Source organism: Pyxicephalus adspersus, chromosome 9 (assembly GCF_032062135.1).
Source record: "Pyxicephalus adspersus chromosome 9, UCB_Pads_2.0, whole genome shotgun sequence".
Taxonomy (NCBI): Eukaryota; Metazoa; Chordata; class Amphibia; order Anura; family Pyxicephalidae; genus Pyxicephalus; species Pyxicephalus adspersus.
Window position 1 is genome coordinate 38376750 of NC_092866.1, and position 21701 is coordinate 38398450.

The 21701-nt window shown below is 37.8% G+C and overlaps 1 protein-coding gene across 1 annotated transcript in view; it reads left to right on the forward strand.

Annotated features, from left to right (window-relative positions):
• Positions 1-4189: 4189 nt before the first annotated feature.
• The window catches only part of LOC140337701 (uncharacterized), a gene marked incomplete in the record, with an annotated part of 58574 nt that continues 41062 nt past the window's right edge, over positions 4190-21701 (forward strand). Inside the window, 1 exon segment of the mRNA XM_072421502.1 lies at positions 4190-4859. Within this exon segment, the coding sequence (XP_072277603.1) occupies positions 4791-4859 (69 nt within the window).

Genomic DNA, 21701 nt, shown 5'->3' on the forward strand with positions numbered 1-21701 from the left:
GCATTTTTTTTATTTATTTTACAGTATTTCATATGGTCGGTGGATTAGAGCAGTAATGAACATTTTAAGTTTGTAGGTCTTTACAGTTATCATATTTTTTAACTTACAGCATTGTCAATAATGTATTATATTTAGCATCTGTCTGTATTAAATTGTTTCTAAACCACAAAGACCATAGGAAACATAGGCTACTACAAAGGGGTTCCTACTTGATAGTTTGTTTTTTGCTTTACCTATGCAAAAGCCAACATGTTTCAGTGGATGTGCACCCCTTTCATCAGGGCTGGTGTGAAAGATGGCAAAGATGCACCACAAAATGTGCAAAAATGGTGATGGAAAAATAACTGGATAATTACAGTATGTTCAGTACAGGGCTGTCAAAATCCAGTTGTTTGTATTTCTCTAGGCATAGGATTCCTTTAGTTACACCTGCTTTTATATCTTACAAGATGATGGAAGCTTCTTTGGCCTACTTTCAGTTAGTTTCCAGCAGCTGTTATCTACTGTCTGATACAGTTATATTATTCATCCATTTCATAAAACCCCTGACACTGCTTAGGGCTGCCTTAGTAATTAGAAATCTTTATACTTTTAACTTTTTATTTGCTGTCCTCTCATATTTTAGTACAGTATGAGTATAAAGAAGTAACTGTAACACAGTAACAAGTGGTTGGGCATCTTGATAGCTAAACAACAAGTGAAACAAGTGGTTGAATCTGGAAGAGATTGAATCGCTGGTGTAGCACTAGACTATGAGAGATTTCATATTTGGATGCTTTGCCTGAAAACGTATTGAAATTAATGCACTTTGGATACAAATTTGATAATAAAAAAGGTAACCTTTTGTAAATGTAAACAGTATTGTACACTTCCTAATCCTCAGATCATTACTGTGAAAGCCTCCGGACACATTTTGGGTTGTTTTAAATACCTATCAGTTACTTTTTTACCACTAAAAGATAATAGAAAAATTGGGTTTCTGTGTCCAAATGGCAAATATATAATACAGTATGCTATAAAAAACAAAAGGGGAGGGGATTTTTCTAGGCACCAAGAAAATACTATTGCATCAACAAATACCTTAAAACATCATCCATTTTATTTACAAAGTAATTTAAAATAATTAAAACAAGGACATATACACAGAAAAAAATGTATTCCATGTATTCTAAGCTGTACTCGCTTACACAAGCCTTACACTCCTGTGGGGCTGTGTTTTAGTTCCTCAATGTGGTTGATTTACAGTTGGTAGTAATACTGCTTGTTCAGGAGAAGTTGAGATAGATGTACACTGTAACATATTAGTAAATGTTAAATATTACTATACACCCATATCTCTTCAGATCAAGCTTCAAACAAATCAAATACTCACATTTGATATTTGCTAATAAAATTCATTATGTGCAATAGGCAATGTTTACCTTTATTCTCAGACCTTCATTGGGTAGACAAGGCAAGGTTCTGTCCTGTTACACCATATTTTTTCCAATTATCTCTGAATAATTGTTTTTAAATCAATCCTGTTTAGTGAAACAATGTTACACCTATAGAGTGATAACATACCTACCTGGGTGCTGTGCCTTTTGTTACCAGCTGATGGTCTGGGAGAATAAAGGTAAACAAATTTAAGAGCACTATATAAGTGTGAAATACATATAACTAAAACACATTCCCACTATTTGGCCCATAGTAGTGTAAAGCGTGTGTCCGCATTTCTCTGTATAGAAAGGGCCTTAAGAAATAGTGGGTACAGTTTGGAATACATGTTTTTTTTTCCAAATATTTTTATAAGATTTAACCATGATAAACAGTAATACACACAGAATCATATAAACAGGATATTACAAAAGGGTTTCAAGGCATAAACAACAGTGCAAGTACCATAATACAAAAATAGGCACATATTGGTGAACAGTATAATATACAAAATGACATTTTCAATAGTCATCAACATACAGATGATGCAATTACAAAATATATATATTAAAATGTGCAACCCAAACAGTAAGTGCTTACATCAGCAGTGATTCAACCTCCATAGGAGGATCATGTTCCAGCTCCCTTCCTAGGTACCATGTAGTATGTTGTACAATTGTACAATTTTATTTTGGTGGGAGTATTAAGTGTAGCAATAAAACTCTCCCATGTTTCAAAGAAAGATTGTGTTTTGGATTCTTTATGTATGGCCGTTTCCGCTCATTTCATCCTAAATAATTCTTGTAATTTGACCATAAAAAAGACGTATTGTTGGGAGGGTTCCAACCAGCAATGCAAAATAGTTTTCCTGGCTACCGCTGAAAGTAGCAATGCCAAGTGTCTCGCTCCTCTAGAGAACCGAAAAGTAGAACTCTCCACCATTTCAAAAACAGCCCATTCAGGGGGAAATTGTACAAAAAGTAAAAGTTTGGTACAAATATAGCTCAACACATGACTCCAGAATCGTTTTTTTTACATGGGCATTCTCAGAAATTATGAAAGAGTAACTGCAGGGCACCACATTTAAAGCAGGTATCTCCATCAGAGAGTCCCATAAAATGGTCTCGATTAGGGAAAATGTAATTCTTTTCAAAGAGATGAAAAAACATCTCTTGATACTGGGTTGCAGGTATCGCTTTCCAGGATATTCTATACAATTTTAAGATTTTAGCAATTGGTAGATTGGGAAAATATTGGTGCCACCTTGCCATTCCTGTTTCAGTGGTAGAATAATCCAAATCCGTTCTTAAAAAATCATACATTTAGAAATAGCTTTGGAGGATGTAGGAGGAGAGAGTAGCATTTTATCTAGGGGATTGCAGCAGTCATGTGGAGATAAAGTCCTGGCCACTTTTGCAGCATAAACCTGTGCCTGGATAAACAGAAAAATACTGTTGGCCATATAAGGGAATCTCTTCCTCAATTCTGGGAAAGAATAGGCCTTTTTGGTAGTAGGATTGATCAGTATTCTCACCAGCCCCTCTCAGCCCAGTCGTCAAGTACAGGGGAAAATAACCCAGGAGCAAACTCCCCATTACGCCTTAGGGAGAAATAGGGAAGAGTGTGCATTGAGGGATTCTTACTTACGTAAACAGTGCCATAATTGCTATTGCGTAAACATTAAGAGATTATTTTTGACCTCCACTGGAAGTAGTTCCCTGTAAGTGTGGAGAATGGCCAGTGGATCTCAAGAAGAATGTAATGAAAGGTCTACCTGCAAATTTGTATAGAGGTACCATGTATTCAATCTTAATATGCGCAAAAGTGCTGCACGATTATATAAGGCCTCTGTTGTTTGTTGCAAAATCCCACCACTAGCCACAGTATGCTTACCACCCCAAATAAAGCTCCTAAACAAATAGTTTATGTGGCATACATCAGGTTTAGGTAAAAATATTGGGAGAGCTTGCAGTAGGAACAGAAGTCGAGAGAATGTGACCATTTTAATCAAAGATACTCTCATCGGAATGTTTTTTGACATTATTGTTCTGGACCACAATATGGAGATGTTTTCTGTGTATATGTCCTTGTTTTGGAATAATCTAATTTACTTTAAATAAAGTGATGATGTTTTAAGATTTATGCTGATGTGATAGTACAGTTGACATTCAAATATCAGGTAACCTTGCGACCTGAGGAGTGCCGGATTTTTGAAAGTTATACTTACCTCCGTACACAGGCCAGCCTTCCTCTCGCAGTGCCGTGCCTGCTCCCTGGCACAGTTCCAGGGAGCAGGCAGCAGGACGTCTCAACGTGTATTTAGTGTAGCAAGCAAGACCTAACAGCTGTTTCTGCAGAGCAGCGCCATCAAAACATTAGTGTCCAAACAGTGTACTGCAGTCCCTGTATTGAAAATGCGATCTGAAATTCAAGCCTGAAAACTGAAGGAAACGGAATATCAATGGTCAGATTTTTAGTTGTCAACTGTATTTTATTTGGTGCCTAAAAAGATCCCACAGTTTTTGTACCTTTCTGTATGACATTGAGGAGTTGGCATCTTATATATGGTATCTGTTGGTTGCAGGTATCTTGTAGGTACAAATCTAGTTGTAATTTGTGTTAGATTAGCCATGTCTATACCTTTGTTATCTACTTACACCAAGAATAAACAAACTCATTGACTGGGCCTAGTCTCTGCATAGCAGAGAAGTCAAATAACTGTCATACATATGGGAAGATTGCTTTGATTGCATGTTTTTTTGGTTCCTTACCATTTATTTTTGCACATGAATCAGAAGTAATAGTATACCTAACCACCCCCGCACTGGAGAGTTTTTGCACCCTTTTAAAGAAATAAAGTTTTTTAGAAGGTGGATGCAACATTTTGCATGAATATACTGAATATACATAGGGTTATTAAACATCTGGTATATTATCCTGAATATATACTTTAATAAATTGTTACAGTATACAGTCAACAATAATAACAGACAGATATATTCTCGCTCAGAAAGCAAAGTATATTGAATGGCTAAATAAAATATCATAGATGTGTGTGTAGTACAAAAGTGAACTTTTTTTTTGTTCTGAAAGGGACATTTCTGGGTGAAATTTGGCTGACGGAGACTGCGCAATGGGAGGCTTCCTGTATCAGTGCTTGTGTGGTAAGAAGAAGGAGGGGACAAGGTGATGAGAGAGGAACTAATGTACATGCAAAAACCACAGCCTGTGATAGAGTAAGCTAGTTCTAAGTAGATTTAACAGAACAAGCAGGGTGAGAACAAGAGGGCGGAATGTTGGACTGTAGCAAATGCGTGGATAGGAAATAGGTCCGTGTATGGAAGTAGGACAATCTGCGATAGCCATCATTTATCATGGAAACTATGGACAACCGTGAGGGGAAAACCATTGAACGCCTAATGGATGGAGCACTGGTCACATGGGTAAGGAAGGTTTAGGTTAAGTATATTCTTAAACATTGTAAATCATTGTGTTAAGAAAGATCCACCCAACACAGGTGTTGACATGGTTCAGCCCTCTAATATGTATTCCACTAAGAAGACAGGAATGTAAGTGAATTATGTATCTATTAGACATTGTGCAGCACTGTTAGTCTGTGTACGTTCACATCTGAAACACACAGGCTGCATATGGAAAGTATGAAAACTGTATTGTGCAGTTTTTGATGATTAGGATAAAATATGATTGCCAAACTCTACAGTAGAAGGTAATATTGAGTTTATTCTGGTTGCCTTCCCTGCTTACCACTTCCTCTCTGGTAGTTAATAGGAAATCAAGGAAGATTGCTGAAATTGTGTTCTATGAGTTAGCTTTGTTTTGTAGACTATATATCACAAACTAGAAATGGTTAAATGTTAACGAAACATAAAGTCTTTAACAACCTAACAATCTATGTCTCTTGATAATTTCTGTTTATTTTAATTTTTTAAACTAACAAAAGCATGCTCATTAATTTGATTGAACAAAATAAAACATCTATTCATACAACTATAAATCCATAGTGGTTAGAATGTGGAGCAAACTTGGTAAGAAAATATGTAAATTGCAGCTGCTTCTGAAAAGTGGTGGAAATTCTTCATTGGTAGTCAGTGGAAATCTGTGCAGTACTTTGAGTTGGTGGATAAGTACATGAGTACAGTGTCAGTCCAGGCATGTCAGTTAGTAAAGGAGAGCACTGTTGCAGTGGTTTTCTGTGGAAAGGTGTGTAGGTACACTGATAAGCAATACAGAAAAGCACAAGTAGACTTGGAGTTAATGAGGAAATGTTTGGATGTTTGTGGACACGTGTGAGGAGAAACTAGAGGTTTTTGCAAAAGTGTGCAGTTACTGTGGTGGTAAGGGGAGAAATGGTGCAGTGGCATTCAGATGCACAAGGTAAATAGTGTTCAGTAAAAAAGTGAGCAGGTACAGTGGGGGGCCTGGACACACATCAGGAAATGAGAAGAGATTCCAACAAGATGGGTGAAATTCACAAAATTGGTATCCCAAATAACTTCCTTTCCCATTCTGGTGACAACTATAACATTTGGGATTTCTTATTACTTTTTGTTCCTGTGACAATCAACACCAGGATCACCACTATGGACACAGACAACAATAAAACCAAATTAGATACACCATACACAAACCAAAGTTCATAAAAGTGTGATAACTCCATGTCTAAAAACTCAGAAATCCTGGATCAGGAAGTCAAAAGTGAGAATCAAGTGGTTGAAAGTCAATGGGTCACTGCATTCCATTTTTGCATTAGAACAAAATGTTTGGAATACTTGGACCATTACAATTTAGCCATTTCTGATACTGTATACTTTGTGGTGATATAAACACTCTAAATCAGATATTTCTGAGCAACTTTCTTACCCTTTTCTAAACTTCTGACAAACTAAATGGCTCAGGGCAGGGCAGATGCTGAGTTGCCCGCCTAGAATTTACCCTTAGCACCAGACAACTTTTCAGTTTTTGAACTCATCTTCAATAACATCACTCTTCTTTTTCTGACATTTCCTTGTTATGTTGAAAAGATGTAACATTATATGCATAAAAAAATCTACTTCTTAATATGGATCAGATACATCCTGATATGATTGATGCTGCTGGCTGTTCCTACTTTTCCATAATTTGCATAATTACACTATTTTCAATGTTAGAAAAAATGTCTGATCAATTGACAAAAGTAAGCTTATTCCAACACCAGCACTATAATAATTAAATTTTAATAATCATCTTCTAAAGGCATAGGGTATTGTAATATGGTATTCCTGTGGGTTTGTGTGTACAGGGACAGAGGATGAGGTTCTTCAGTGTAAAATTAGGACCTGTGTTGAAGTGTCTTTAGGCTTGTGTCAAGGGCATCAGTCTGATATCAGCTTAGGATGTTTTTGAGATTATCCAGAATTTATTAAAAATTGCATATGACCTGCCATTGACCTACTTCTGAACCTAATTTAACATATTCAGCAGGTTTTGCATTCTCATAGACATGAATGCACATCAGCTACACAGGCCTTGCCACTGCCACTGAAATTTTGTGGTTTAAAGAAAAGCTCACAATGATCAGAATTCTCCTCTAGTCACATTTATACAAATAATTTACACATACAACAAACAATTTCTATAGATACAGTATATATTTGTTTTATTTTTACTGACTGTGTAAGTGAAACATTGAGTCAACAATGCTGACTGCATGATGAAAACTGGCAAACTCAGAAAATGTTGTGTTACTGTAGTAAAAAAAGTTTAAAGATAGAACAGAAGAGAGCAATTATACAAGTGGTTAAATTGGGTACAAAATGCAGCATGCACAATATTTGGTGCAGTTAGCAAAATCTAAAAAAAATATATCATTTAAGACCAAACTTAGGTGGTTCTATCACAATGCAAATTCATTGTTCCTGTGGTTCATAATTTTGCTTCCTAAATCTGATTCCAGGGATTTGCACTCATTAAAGGTGCGTACACACTTAAAATTTTTATCGTTCAAAACGAACGGAGAACGATCGATTGGGCAAAAAATCGTTCGTAAAAAAGTAACCAACGACGCCGACGAACGAGGAAAGTTGTTGGAAACGAACGACCGGACCGGCGGATCTCGGTATCGGCCAATTATCGGGCGAAAATCTGCCGTGTGTACAGTCGGTCGTCGTCCATCGTCCGACGACCGTCCTGGCGGATCCATGGACGATGACCGATCCTAATGAAAGGGAAGGGGAGAGCGCGCAGCAGGGTGCGGTCCAGTCTGTATGGAGCTTTATATAGAGAGATAAGATAAAGAGTGATTCCCTGTATACAGTTAAGTGTGCCCAATTAGGGTAGAGCTTTGTGAACATTTATTTTTAACAAAGCAAATAACAATAGCCTAGTAAACGTGTAAAAAAAACCTAGAACTCCACTTGCTGGCTGTACATAGGGGTTCATATTCATATGCCATTCCTATTTAGTTGGCTACAAGATTAAATATAGTGACTTCAATTCAGATGTCAGATGGCCCCCTATTTGTCCAAATATAAAAAAATGTACCTGTATTTAATGACATTTATGTTATAGATCACCTCCTACAGCCCAGCTTTAAACCTAAAATATGATTTAACTATACTTCTGTAAAACACAGCTATTTCTGTAGCAACAATAACACAAACAAAAATAATATTTAGCTGTCATACTTCCTGTGAGTCACACAAAAACTTAAGGCTGCCACAAGAGTTCCCCTCAATAAATTATTCATAGGGATCCAAATAGATGGGCTTGTTTGCTAACTAATGAAGGTTTGAGTTAGCATTTGTCCAACCAATTTGCCTATTAAGGATTAGGAGGCAATTTATATTATTAGTTTTTATGTCACTAAACCTTTTAAGATATTTGTAAATATGTAAAAAAATAATTCCTCTTTCTATATTTATTTATATATAAATCTTTCAGGGTAAAATAACAGATGTTAGAAGCTTGTCTTTTGGCTTCCCCTGCTGCTCCTGGCCCCATCCTGCTGTTCACTTACATGACATAGGGAGTAAACTGTAGGACAATATTGCCCCTTCCATGGTCCAGATGTATGCACAGTGGAGGAGACATAAAAACATGATTGTAACTCCCTGCCTGCAGCAAAAAAAAAAAAATCTGTATTAATAATCAGATATAGTTATCTATCATTTCTCCAAAATTCATTTATCAATAATCTGGATTTATGTTGATGAATCTACTGAACTGTTAGGTCACTTCTCTGTAGTTTACACTCCAGCTTATTCTTCTTTCTGTCTTCTGCCTTGTTTCCACATGTGCACGCAGCACACTTGATTGGCTCCTAGTGCTGCGCATCAAATACATGTATTTACATTTATTGGGTCTTGTTTCCTAATAATCTCTGTTTTTTAACAGTTATGAAACATCTGGTGTCTGTTTACATAAGAAGGCTGGCAGGCTGCCACAAATGTATTTCAAAAGATAGGGATTAGAAATGAGCAAGGATTTTAGTGCATCTGTTGTAAATTTTAAAGAGGAACTTTAGAAGATGCAAATATTTGTGCATAGTGTAGACCAGAGGTCGGCAAACTCTGGTCTTTAGGCCAGATACGGCCTAGCCAGTAGTTTGTTCTGACCTAACGCCCCCTGGCTGATCCGGCCTAATGCTGGCCGGCAACCCGCAGCTCCGGAGCCGCGGGTTGCCGGCCGGAATTAGGCTGGAACAAACTACCAGAGCCGGAGCCACATGCAGCTCTTGAGCCTCCTCTTGCTGTGGCTCCCTGAAGTGAATTCCCTCTCCTCCACAATGCATACGGAGGAGAGGGAATGTTCCCCATTTACCCCGGCGGCGGATTTGTGTAAACTGTCTGGTCTGTGCCCTTGTGAACATCTTGTGTCCTCCTTCCACACTAGGTTGGGGTGGGAGTGACCTGATAAGAAGAAAGGTATGGCTGTTATGGTTCCCCCGATGGGTCATGAGAAAGAAAGCAACAGGTAATATATAAAATACTAACAGTTGCTTTTTTTCATATTATAATGAAACAAGGAAGTTTGGTTAAAATAAGCTAGCAATGGTCATGTAACGAGTTGATTGGTTGAGATCAGTGTATAATTGTTAACTCCACTTAGAATTGAGTGCTGACGCTGACATTTTCAGGATACGCATAAAGAAATGCCAGCTTCTCCCTGCCTGACTCTTCCCAGTTAGATGATATGGAAATGGGCACTCCCTGGGGTAAACCAAGTCGTGTAATCTTGCTGATGGAACTGTTGCTGTTTTGGACCATTGTACGCATCCAATAAAGATAAGTACTAACTTTTAATTAATCAGAGTGTTTTGTGTCGTTCGTTCCCTTCTTCACACTTGTAGTCCCACAAATACCACCTTGTTACAGGGTCTTCATAAAAAATTGTTAAAATAGTTGGATCTCATAGCAGAGGCAAAAAGGCCCTTGTTGGGGTACAATGATTTTGTAAGCAAAGAGTGAAGAAATTTGAAAGGTCTTCCTAAAAGAGTAGAGCTTTAGCTCCTCTAGTTAACTTTTTTGTTTTTGGGTGGTAGTTAGAGAGGGAGGCTGAGGAGAATGCTAGAGGAAGGAATGCTAAAGGAATTCCAAATGCTAGAGGGTACCATAAGAGACAGACAGTATCAGGAACCGGAAAATACGGTCACGTGCCAAGCCCTAAATATACAAAATGTATCTTATGAAAAAGTGGTGAAGAAAAAGAAGAGATAGAATAATGAAAAAAAGAAACTAATCTTTTACCAGGTAAAAATTAGCTTTATTAGTTTAAACTTTAGTGTATACTATGGTATATATCAGAGCTATATAAATGTAAAATAATAGTGTGTGACTGTGGGGGGACATTAAAATATCTGCTTCTTTGTACAGAGACTGATGGGTCTAGCTCAGTGTTGTACAGCACTATGGTATATGTCAGAGCTATATAAAATCTTTGTACAGCGCTGTGGTATAAGTCAGAGGTATGTGTGTATGTATTGCTCAGTGACAGTGTGCCTTTTGCTTATATTTTTACATACTTTTTTTAGACTCTTTTACAAATTTCTGGCCTGTAATAATGCCTTCGAGAAAACATAAGGCAATTGCCTGAGTGCAATCATAGACAAGAAAATCACTATAGCTTTATTTGATTCCTTTTCCTGTATAATAAAAGATTGCAATAAATAAATACCCCTGCAACGCTGGGTAATCAGCTAGTCTATATATATAAAACTGTTTGTATGTATGTATGTGTGTATGTATGTTCCACCATCACTCAAAAATGCATGGAGACATTTCAACCAAACTTGCCATACATATGATTGAGACTTATGTGAGTGCACCAGTCATCTTTGTACAGCGCTGTGCTATATGTCAGAGCTATATTTGGATGTATGTATATGTCATCACTAGGAAATGCATGGAGGCATTTCAACCAAACTTGCTATGTTCCACTATCACTCGAAAACGCATCAATGCATTTCAACCAAACTTGCTGGACATATGACTCAGACTCATATGAGTGCACTGCTGATCTTTGTGCAGCGCTGTGCTATATGTCAGAGCTATATTTGGTGATTACTAGGAAATGCATGAAGACATTTCAACCAAACTTTTTATGTTCCACCATCACTCGAAAACGCATCAAGACATTTAAACCAAACTTGCTGAACATATGACTCAGACTCATGTGAGTGCACTGCTGATCTTTGTACAGTGCTGTGCTATATGTCAGAGCTATATTTAGATATATGTTTCTATATATGTGTTATATATATAGATGCGTGTATGTGATTACCAGGAAACCCATGATGACATTTCAACCAGACTTGCTAGACATATGACTACCGCTAAAGTTTGTACAGCACTGTGGTATATGTCAGCGGTACATTTGCATGTTTGTGTGTATGTATTGTTCAGTGACGGTGTGCCTTTTGCTTACATACTTTTTTTTAGACTCTTTAACAAATTTCAGGCCTGTAATAATGCCTTCGAGAAAACGTAAGGCAATTGGCCGAGTGCAATCAAAGGCAAAAAAAATGAAACAACACCATAGACAAGAAAATCCCGATGACAGGAATAGAAGACTTGCCACGCTGCACAAGAGAGCTACTACATACAAAGCTTCAGAGACAGTACAACAGCGTAAGACCCGACTACAGGAAATGAGAGAAAGAGCTACTACACTAGAGCTTCAGAGACAGTACAACAGCATGAGACCCGAGTACAGGATAACAGTGATAAAGCTACTACATCTAGAGCTTCAGAGACAGTACAACAGCGTGAGACCCGAGTACATGAAATGAGAGAAAGAGGTACTACATCTAGAGCTTCAGAGACAGTACAACAGTGTGGGACCCGAGTACACAAAATGAGGGAAAGAGCCAGACGATCACGGACTGCACAACATTTTAGCTTAGCATTGGAAGGATTCCACTATGATTCACATAAAGACTACTCGCATCATGCAAGTGTTACCATCAGAAAAATGGAAATGGTTTGTAGTTACTGTTAAGCCAAAAAGTTTAAATCTGAGTCTCCTGGTATTTTCTGCAAACAAGGGAAAGTCAAACTCTGCCAACTGGAAACACGACCATAAGAACTTTGGAATTACACAAATACCTCAAGTAATCAAAGCATTTTCTTAATAACATCAGTAAATACAACTTATGTTTCCAAAAGACAATATTTAGTGCCACATCAGTTGTTCAACAGCCTGGATTTCCATCCACATTCACGGTGCAAGGGCAAATTTACCACAAAGCGGGATCGTTACCTCCGCTGCCAGATCAACCACCAAAATTTCCACAACTATATTTTATTGAAAACAAACTAATAGAAACTTGACAAGAGGTGCATCTTCATCTCAGGAACAAAATTTTAGGTTGTCTTAAAGTTACAAAGGATGTTTGATGAGCACAATGCCATCAATTTGCCATAAACTTAGGTTCATTTATTTAAATTTTATATTGTACTTATACTTTTGAAAGATTTATTTCATTCCTTTTCCTGTATAATATAGGATTGCAATAAAAAAAAAACCCGGTCAACGCCGGGTAATCAGCTAGTTATTTAATATAAAAGGTGACTTACATTTCAGGCTTAAAGCGTACCTACACTCAGAATTTCCACTTTACATAAAAGGGTAGACAACCCTTTTATTTTATGTAAGGTGAAAATTCTGTTTTTTGTTTTGTTTTTTTCTGTTTTTTTTTTATTTTTAGGTGCAACACCCTTTTTTTTAAAAAAAAAAAAGGGTGCAGCACAGCCCCCCAATTTTCAATCACCTAGGCAATTGAGAATGAATAGGAGTGCAAAGCATGTCTGTAATTGGTATTACTGCTATACTATGTTAGCTGCAAAACTGAAGTAATAAAAAAAAGTCTTTATTTTATCTTGGAACAATGTTGCTAATAATATGTACTAGTATTTAGTCTTGATTATTTTGAACACTTGTTATTCTTTTTTTCTCTCAGTTTGTCTTTTCTTTAAACGCATCTCTTTAAATCCTCTGAGGAAGCCCAAGTGGGCGAAACGCGTCAGAAAGGAGATGTTTGTAATGCTTTCATACTCAAGATTGGTTAAGTAACAACAAAACCACAGGCTTAGATAAAAATATTAAGTTGTCTATAGGATAACAATGTACACTCGATTTTATTTTATGTGAACAATTTGTTATATACACTAAACTTTAAACTAATATAGCCAATTTGTATCTGTTAAACGATTAGCGTCCCATAAAAAGCCTTTTTTTCTTCAACCTTTTTTTTTTTTTTTTTCTTCCATTTCTTCTTTTACTTCAGAACTTTTTCATAAGATACAAGAGGAAAAGGAAGCTTTGAGAGATTGGATTGCTGGACACCCAGTAGGTTATTAAGTTTGCACTACAAAAATTAAAGGTATCCAAGATGGAGCTGACCATGATGACCCAGTTACTCCTGTGGGTGCTAATTGTGGATCGGTCTCTTAGTTTCCTGGAAAAAAAATGCACTACCACTCTGTGCAATGACCATGTGGTTTTGTGAGCAAAGCAACATGAAGGACTCATGTCACTCAGACTATTCACCCCATAGGACACAAATTTTTGTTGGTCAGGCAACACAACTGTTTCCTCTGGCTGCTCCCATTATCCCGTGTCTGCCTTCTGAACCAACACACTCATCTTCCACCTATATGCCATGGATGGAAACATGAACCAGAGAGTTCCTCCCTTTCTTGGCCAAAGCTACTTCACCTGTATTGTTTGGCACTGTCCAGTTATCATTGACTTTAGGGAAAATGGAAAGCCTTCCTTCTTCTCTTGCAACTGCAGCTCTCTGAGCCTAGTTCCAGCATGCAGATACTAGACATTGGGTCACTGATGAGTTCCTGATCATGACTAACAAGTTTTGTTGCTTCATCAGTGTTAAATGACACAGACATCTTGAATTTGTGACTAGTTCTCATTAGTAAGGTACACAAGCTACCCTGAGCATCTGATGCACATACAGTATGTTCTCTTATAAGGTTCATGACAGCTTTCCATTGCCACAGCATATAAAGGTTGAAATCCTATAGGTTATATCCTAGAGATGTAACAAATTAGCCTGTTTTCAGGTATGGTAGTTTGTTTTGTACATCTACCAAGTAAGTAGCACCTGGGTAAGTATTAATCCCTGTATGCCTGGATAGTTGGTTGGGAAACAATGAACTATTAGGTTGGCCATTTGAACCAGGCAATGTATGTGCATCAGATGTTCAAAACAAAAGGCTGCAAAGAAGTTAGGTCCATTACCACTCAACTTTGCCTGGTTGGAGATTGTGTAGGGTCATCAATGTGTCAGCTTAGTCCTGCAGAGCCCATAGCAGCTCATCTCCTTTGTGGCTGCAGTCACCTAGGCAGAGTAGTTTAAGCACAGCATGGCACCTCTGTGAAGCTTTTTTTTAATCAAAAGATGTTGTAGTTGTGGATGCAGAGGTGGTGCCCCTGGAAAAGGACCAAGATGTGGAGGAAGCAGAGGTGTGGGATGTTACGGGGTTAAGCAATCAAGGTGTAAGAACTCCACTTTGTAGTACAGTAAATACAGGTGGACCCCTTACAGGTTGCTACACAGTCCAAATAGATTCACCAAGTGGAAGCAAGGTCATGCAGACTTTGACCTGACAATACCAAGCACATGTTCGTATTCAAATAGTGGTATAAAGAAGGGATTGCTCCTTTATTGCAGAATTTGCAGTACCAGGGGCTATGCGATACTTACTTTAAAGTGGAGGTGTTTTTTTCACTCCAAATCTGTGGAATGGAATTCTGGCTGCTATACATGATACAGAAAAAACTGAGTGGATGTTAATGTTGGGGCAAGGGGTCCACTTCTAGTCTATGCTTGCTGCTTTTGGAACTGCAACTGTGCCATTCATCACTGCTAGAGGTAGATAGGGTTAAAGTCCTGCTCAATCTAGTACATATAGTTATCTCCCTCCAACTAAGGGAAGCAGAGGCTTGTGTGGTACAAGCTGGAAGGAAGCTAGGGGAGGAAGTTGCAGTAGCAGTGGAAGATGGAGTAGGGTCAGCAATCTGCTTTCATTAAGATTGCCTTTCACAGAACTGGGTGGTGGATCTGCATGAGGTTAATCATGCCCAAATTGCAAACTTTACCTCCCCCATTTAGGTGCAGCTGACAGAAGGGATGCTGATGAGAGAGGCTGGCAATGTAAAGGGATCCTATTGTTTTTTTGGGTACCCTTTTTCATTCTTCCCCTTGTCCCTGACTGTGCTGCTGATTGTTTGTAAACCACGTTGCCACATTGTTTAATGTACTCTTATGGTTCTCAATTATCTGTTAAAATTTATTATTCACCCTGCACTCTCCTTGCTGGCTCTATTCCCTCTCCTCCCCAGTCTGTTATCTCACTGTCTCTCTGCTCCTTCTCCCTCCTGCTTTCTCTGTCTGTGCTCCTGCACCATTTTTCTCTATTGCTACTTTCTGGAGTCATCACACCCAACCCTGGTGGTTCCATTCACCCTACCCATTAATTTATTCCCCCTTTCTCTGGCAGTCTAGGGAATGCCAGATCTGTTTACATTACACTTACCTCTATACACAACCTTCTCTTCTCTAATTCTTTAAACTTTCTGACTCTCACTGAAACTTGGCTCAGACTCTGTCTCTGTTGCTGCTCTCTCCTATGAAGGCCTACACTTTACACATACTCCTAGTCCTGGCAAAAGAGTGGGGGGGTGGTGTGGCTTTCATTCTCTTCCCTTACTGTACATACAGAGTCCTCCCTCTCCCCGCCCTCTCTCATTTTCACCTCTTTTGAAGTCCACTCTGTCCGTCTTTTCCGCCCCCTACCCCTCATTGTTGCTGTTGTCTACCGCCCCGGCCCAGATCTTGGCTCCCACACATTCATTCCCATGACCTGCCCACCCTCATCCTTGGTGACTTTAATGTTGCATTGGATGAGCCCAACGATCCTTCCCCAGCCAAACTGCTCTCCCTTACCTCCTCCTTTGGACACAAACGGCTCCACACACATGACTGGACACACTTTAGACCTGGTATTTTCCAATCTCTGCAAGCTCACCCTCCTTGACAATTCGCCATTTCCCCTTTCTGATCACCACCATATTACCGTCAACCTATTAAATTCTTGCCCCCCTTTGCCACATCCCAGACCTGGGCAATGGCAGACAGTTATCCATAACCTTGACCAGAACTGTCACAATACCTGTCGGTTCCCACAGCGGTCCCTGCTAAACCATCCAGCTGCATCCCATGCCTGTGTACCCTGTCAAGCTGTCCTCACTCTTTTTCTCTGACAGGATATGCAGCACTTCCTGTCTTGCTCACAGAGCACAGGGAGGAGGAGCTCTTTAAAGGGGCAGAGGCTACTTAATCTCAGCAGTAATGGAGGCTGGTGCTGTGACTTTGCACCCGCTACCTTGATACCCTGCATTGCTCCCTTTGTCTGCCTGCCTCCTCCGGCCGCAGTTGCTGAATTGCGCGACGGCGTACAATTTCGGATCGCGAATACGAATGCGTGAGCGAGCTTCCGATTTTGCTTGATGAATCAGCCTCAATGTCTCTGCTCACCGGGCCACTCCAACCATATCCACCCCATCCACCTGTAAATCAGCACTGGCCTCCATCAGCCCTTTTACTGTGTATGAAGTCTCCTTTCTTCTCTTATCATCTCCATCTACCACCTGTCCGCTTGACCCAATTCCCTCTGATCTACTCTGTGCCTGTTTCTCCACTCTGGCTATAGAAAAATAGACATTATCATTTGCAAAATAAAAAAACATATAATTTATAAAAAATGCAGTATTAGCGTCATAATTCGCACATATGATCCACAGTAAATCCATGTACATGTACATCCAATTTTAGTATCATTTAGGTGCATATAAAAATATACTCAAGGGTACAGTGACCCCTGCAACAATCAGGATGTTCAGAGGTTATCCTAATGATAAAAATACTTGGACTTACTATGGTATAGTGTTAGATTCAAGCCAGTTCAAATATAATTGATGTAACAATCGCGTAGCCATTTGGATGCTCTGAGAGAAGAGGAATGGCTTTTATGTTACATATATGAAACTTTCGCACTCAGATAGAGAGATATTATTAAAAAAAATATATGAATAAGTAAAATGATCTTAATTTGGTCTTTGGAGTAAAAACTTGGTAGTGTGTTAATTCATTATTTTTGTTTTAGAGAGTGTTAATATGGGATAAATGTAATGAAAACAATGACAATAAAGATTAGTAAAGTTGTGATGAGACAAAAAAAAAAGTTTTAAGGAATTGTTGTGAGTAGCTTAATAATAATTATTACCATAAAATATGCTTACAATTTGATAAATTAGGTGTGATTCAATATCAAATATTTCTGAAAAGGTTCACTTGACAATCTCCCTGTAATAGAATGTGGCAGCCGTCTAAATGAAGGACCGACACCGCCGAAGGCTCAGCCTTAAATAGATGGTTGCCAATTAGGAAAATTCAATCCCACTGGACTGAAATGACAGGGGGTAACTTCCGCCCTTCAGAGGGAGGTGATTTTTAAATAGAATTAGTATCAGATAGCAACGTTTTTGAGGAGGATTCAATGTAGGTTGATTATTATATTCTAATGGGGTTAATAAAGGAAGAATAAAAATAATATAGATTACTAATTGGGTGTTGTAAAGACTTCTTGTAAATGTATCTGAACATTTATAAAATTCTTATTTTTAGTGCATATTAAAGTGTATCTTTATGACTATGGTATAGATAGATATATGTGGTATTTTAGTTATAGTTACTCTATAGTAAGTAGAGATTTTATTATATAAAGAAGGGGGAGGATATTAGAATAGTGTAGTAATGTTGTAATATTATCTTCCCAATAGATAGAGTGCAATAGTTTAGATAGAAATATGTAAGTTAAATAGTATGGTGGATAAGCCCAAGTATCTATCATGGTTGCTACGACAATAGCTAAGTAAATAACAGCACATAAATAGTAATGCATAAATATAGATGAATTCATCCAACATTCATATAGGTAATTTATAGTGTAAAATTTCACATATGTTTCCTGCAACCTTGTATGTTTATAGGGTAGATTCTATACTTTAATCTAACAGTCCTCAAATGATAAGACCCAGTATTTCATATACAGATAATATGATTGCATCCCATATTCCTACATAGGACAATTTGGCACAATTCAACTCATGTTTCTAGCAATCATGTATATAAAACAGAACAGTTTCTATTCTTTGATTTACAATCGGTACAATATAATTCACATTATATATGCTCCCCGTCTCTATGCCCTCAGCCACTCAAATAGAACGGACGAGGAACTTCCCCTAGAGAAACATTGATTCTCCCAGGGGTGCCTCATCCAAAGGGTGGGCCCAGGACCCTGTATATTTTACAGAGTCCTAACGAGGGAGAGGGAGATTGGCGAAAGACAGTAAAGTCATCACCATCAATGACTCACATATAAGTGTGGGTTGCCCCGTCCCTCGTAGAGCATAGATCCCAAAAGGGGAGTCGAAACATAACCAATAATGGTAACTTAGTTCCTTATAGTGTAATTAATAGAGTAGGTTTACTAAGCATGCATATGAATCCTTTTAAAATATATAGGATGTTGGAGAACTATGAATGAGATTAATAGAGTTATAAGAATGATTTGAATTAAATTATGTCATTTAATCCAGGAGGGTATGTTGCTCCCAATTGGTGATCTATTTAGTTTCCATTTTTAGGAGGATCTTATTGATATCACCACTTCTAATACTTGAGGAATATTGCTCCAACACTGAAAAGGAAATTACCCTATTGTCAACATTGTTGGTCAACCCCACATTATGGCATACTTGTGTAGTCATTTTACCTGAGTTTTTTAAATACAAATGTTTGTTTCCTAAGCATTCTCTTAGTTTTCCCCACGTAGAATCGTCCGCACTTACAGGAGATTAAGTAAATAATCTCTGTTGATAAACAGGTAATAAATTGCCTAATCCTATGTATTTAGTTATTGGGCAGAATGAAGCTAGATTCTTCATTTAGCCATAGACATTGGAGACATTGTCCACATCTATGGGTCCCTGGATCAATATTGATTATAGGAGAAGACTCAGTATAATTGACTGTGGACTAATTTTTCCCTAAGTGATGATGATTTACGATACGTGATATTGGGATATTCTTTTAAGTATTTGGAAGTACAGGAGTCACTAAGTAGCACATGCCAGTGTTTTTTAAGGATATTGGTAACCTCCTTGTGTTGATTGTTGAAAATAGTAATTAATCTACCGGTAACTAAGTTATCAGGTGTGGTGTGCCTGTGTTGTCATAAAAGATTCTGTCTATCCGACCTAAGTGCTTTTTGATAAGCTTTCTTTAAGAGTTTTCGACCATACCTTCCTATGAGTAATCTATCTCTCAAAGCTTTGGATTTTTTTTTAAATCCATCAGATCAGAGCAATTGCATCTCAATCGCAGATATTGAGATAGTGGTATACTGCGCTTGAGAGGTAGGGGTTGTGCACTTCTCATGTAGGATGGTATTTCCTGCAGTATTTTTTCAGCGAGGCAAATATAAGTATCCAAAAATGGAATTTGTCTAGGATGGTGAACCATAGTGAATTTAAGATTTTAGTTATTGGTTGTATTGTTTCAAAAAACAATAGAGATTAGAGGAATTGAGAACAGATTGTTTTCCCAGTAACAAAGAAAAATCTTTGCATAGGATGGGGCACAATGTGTTCCCATTGCTACCCCCTGTACCTGGAGGTAGCATTGATTTTTAAACATGAATATGCTTCTGGTGAGGATGTACTTAGGTAAACCAATGATAAAGGTGTTAAACGAAGTGTTCATAGGGTAGAAATTGTCTAGGGCCCTTTCTATTATTTCCAGGCCCTTTTTGTGGAGGATGATACAATAAAGGGCCTCTACGTCTATTGTTACCAGAGTGGCATCCGGGGGAACACTTAATAGAGAGGTAAGACTCTTCTAGAGTTCTAGAGTATCCCTATAAGATATGAGGGAAAAGTGGTGACAACAGGTCCTAAATATGCGTCTACCACCTTTTGATTGGGCGGCCTAATGGGTTGCTTAGATCCTTGTGGACCTTGGGAAGTGCATAAAATGTCGGTGTTCTGGGAAACTTTATAGTAAGATATTCCTTCATTTTAATGTCAATGGTGCCTGATTGAAAAGCTTGACTAATGATGGAATGGAATTCCGTCTGAAATTTTTTGATAGTGGTATCTGGAATGGTTTTGTACCATTCCTGATTAGTCAGAACTTTTAGACAGATGGATTCATAGTGATTTTTGTTTGGAACCACTATGTTCCTCCCTTTGTCAGCAGGCTTAATGATAATTGTTTTGTTATTTGTGAGGTTTTCCAGTGCCTTACGTTGTTGGGGTGAGAGATTGACAGTTATGGATGATTGAGATGCACCTAATTTTGAGATCCCATGAGTAACAAGGCTTAAAAAGGTATGAAGGTGTGAATATGTAGAAGGTGAAGGGAAAAACGTTGATATAGGTTTTCTTAAGGGGATAGTTGGTTAGAACTTCTTGTGTTATATAGTCTATGTTATCCCCAATGGAATCTACATCTTCATTCTCTGATGCTAATTGGTATAATGTTTTCAATTTTCTAAAGTCTTGAATGTTAAATTGGCTAAATTCTTGGGGTAGTTCAAACTGGTTATTAATAGAGGTTTTGTCATACATTAATTTGAGTGTAAGATTTCTGATGAAAAGCTGTAGATCTTTGACTACTTCAAATTTGTCCAGCTTAGCAGATGGACAAAAGGTTAGCCCCAGTTTTAATAATTCTTTTTCTTCAGGTGAGCGGATGTAAGATGATAGGTTGAATTTTTCAAGGTTATCCTTGCTTAGGAATTATAACGCTAATACTGCATTTTTCACAAATTATTTGTTTTTTATTTTGCAAATGATAATGCCTATTTAATAATATTACAGCCCCAGGGTCTCTATATCCCCTGAGAAAGCCTAATTGGGCGAAACGCGTCGGGATAAGAACCTGTTCTTTGTCTCAAGAGCTTTACGCAAGTCTGTAAAATCTACTACTTACCTATATAGTGTGAATAGAGTCTTCTATCATGTCAATTTGTAACATAAGCCTATCATTGTTTTAAAGCCTTTTGTATTCAAAGAATAATAAAACTTAAGGTGCGTACACACTTCCAATTTTTATCGTTCCAATCGAACGACGAACGATCGATTGGGCAAAAAATCGTTAACACCAATGACTGCAAATCCAAAGGAAAACCATGACTAGTTAATACATTTTTTGTGGATTACTCCAGGGGGCAGCAAATATCAACGATGGATCCAGGTTTTTCCACATTTGATTTCATATTTATTCCTACTTGCAAATTAAAAGTAATCCAAATTTTAATTATTTTAAATATAAAAATGTATGTTCTGGATAACTGGCATTTATACAGCAAAGGTCAACCCAGTAAAAAATAAAAAATCACTAAAATATTAGTCTATCTATCTATCTATCTATCTATCTATCTATCTATCTATCATAACTTACTACATATAGATGATAGATACTATCATCATCATTGTAACTACAAAACTGTTTAATTTGCCCAACCCATACCAAAGGATCTTAAGTTACCGCTTTGCTCTCCATTGATACGGTAGACTCGGATATTAGCACGGCTGGGTACCAAGATATAGTACCAATCTTCCTATCATTTTATTCTACACATTTCTTGGATACAGGTACAGTAGTCCTTGGGTTACATACGAGATAGGACTGTAGGTTTGTC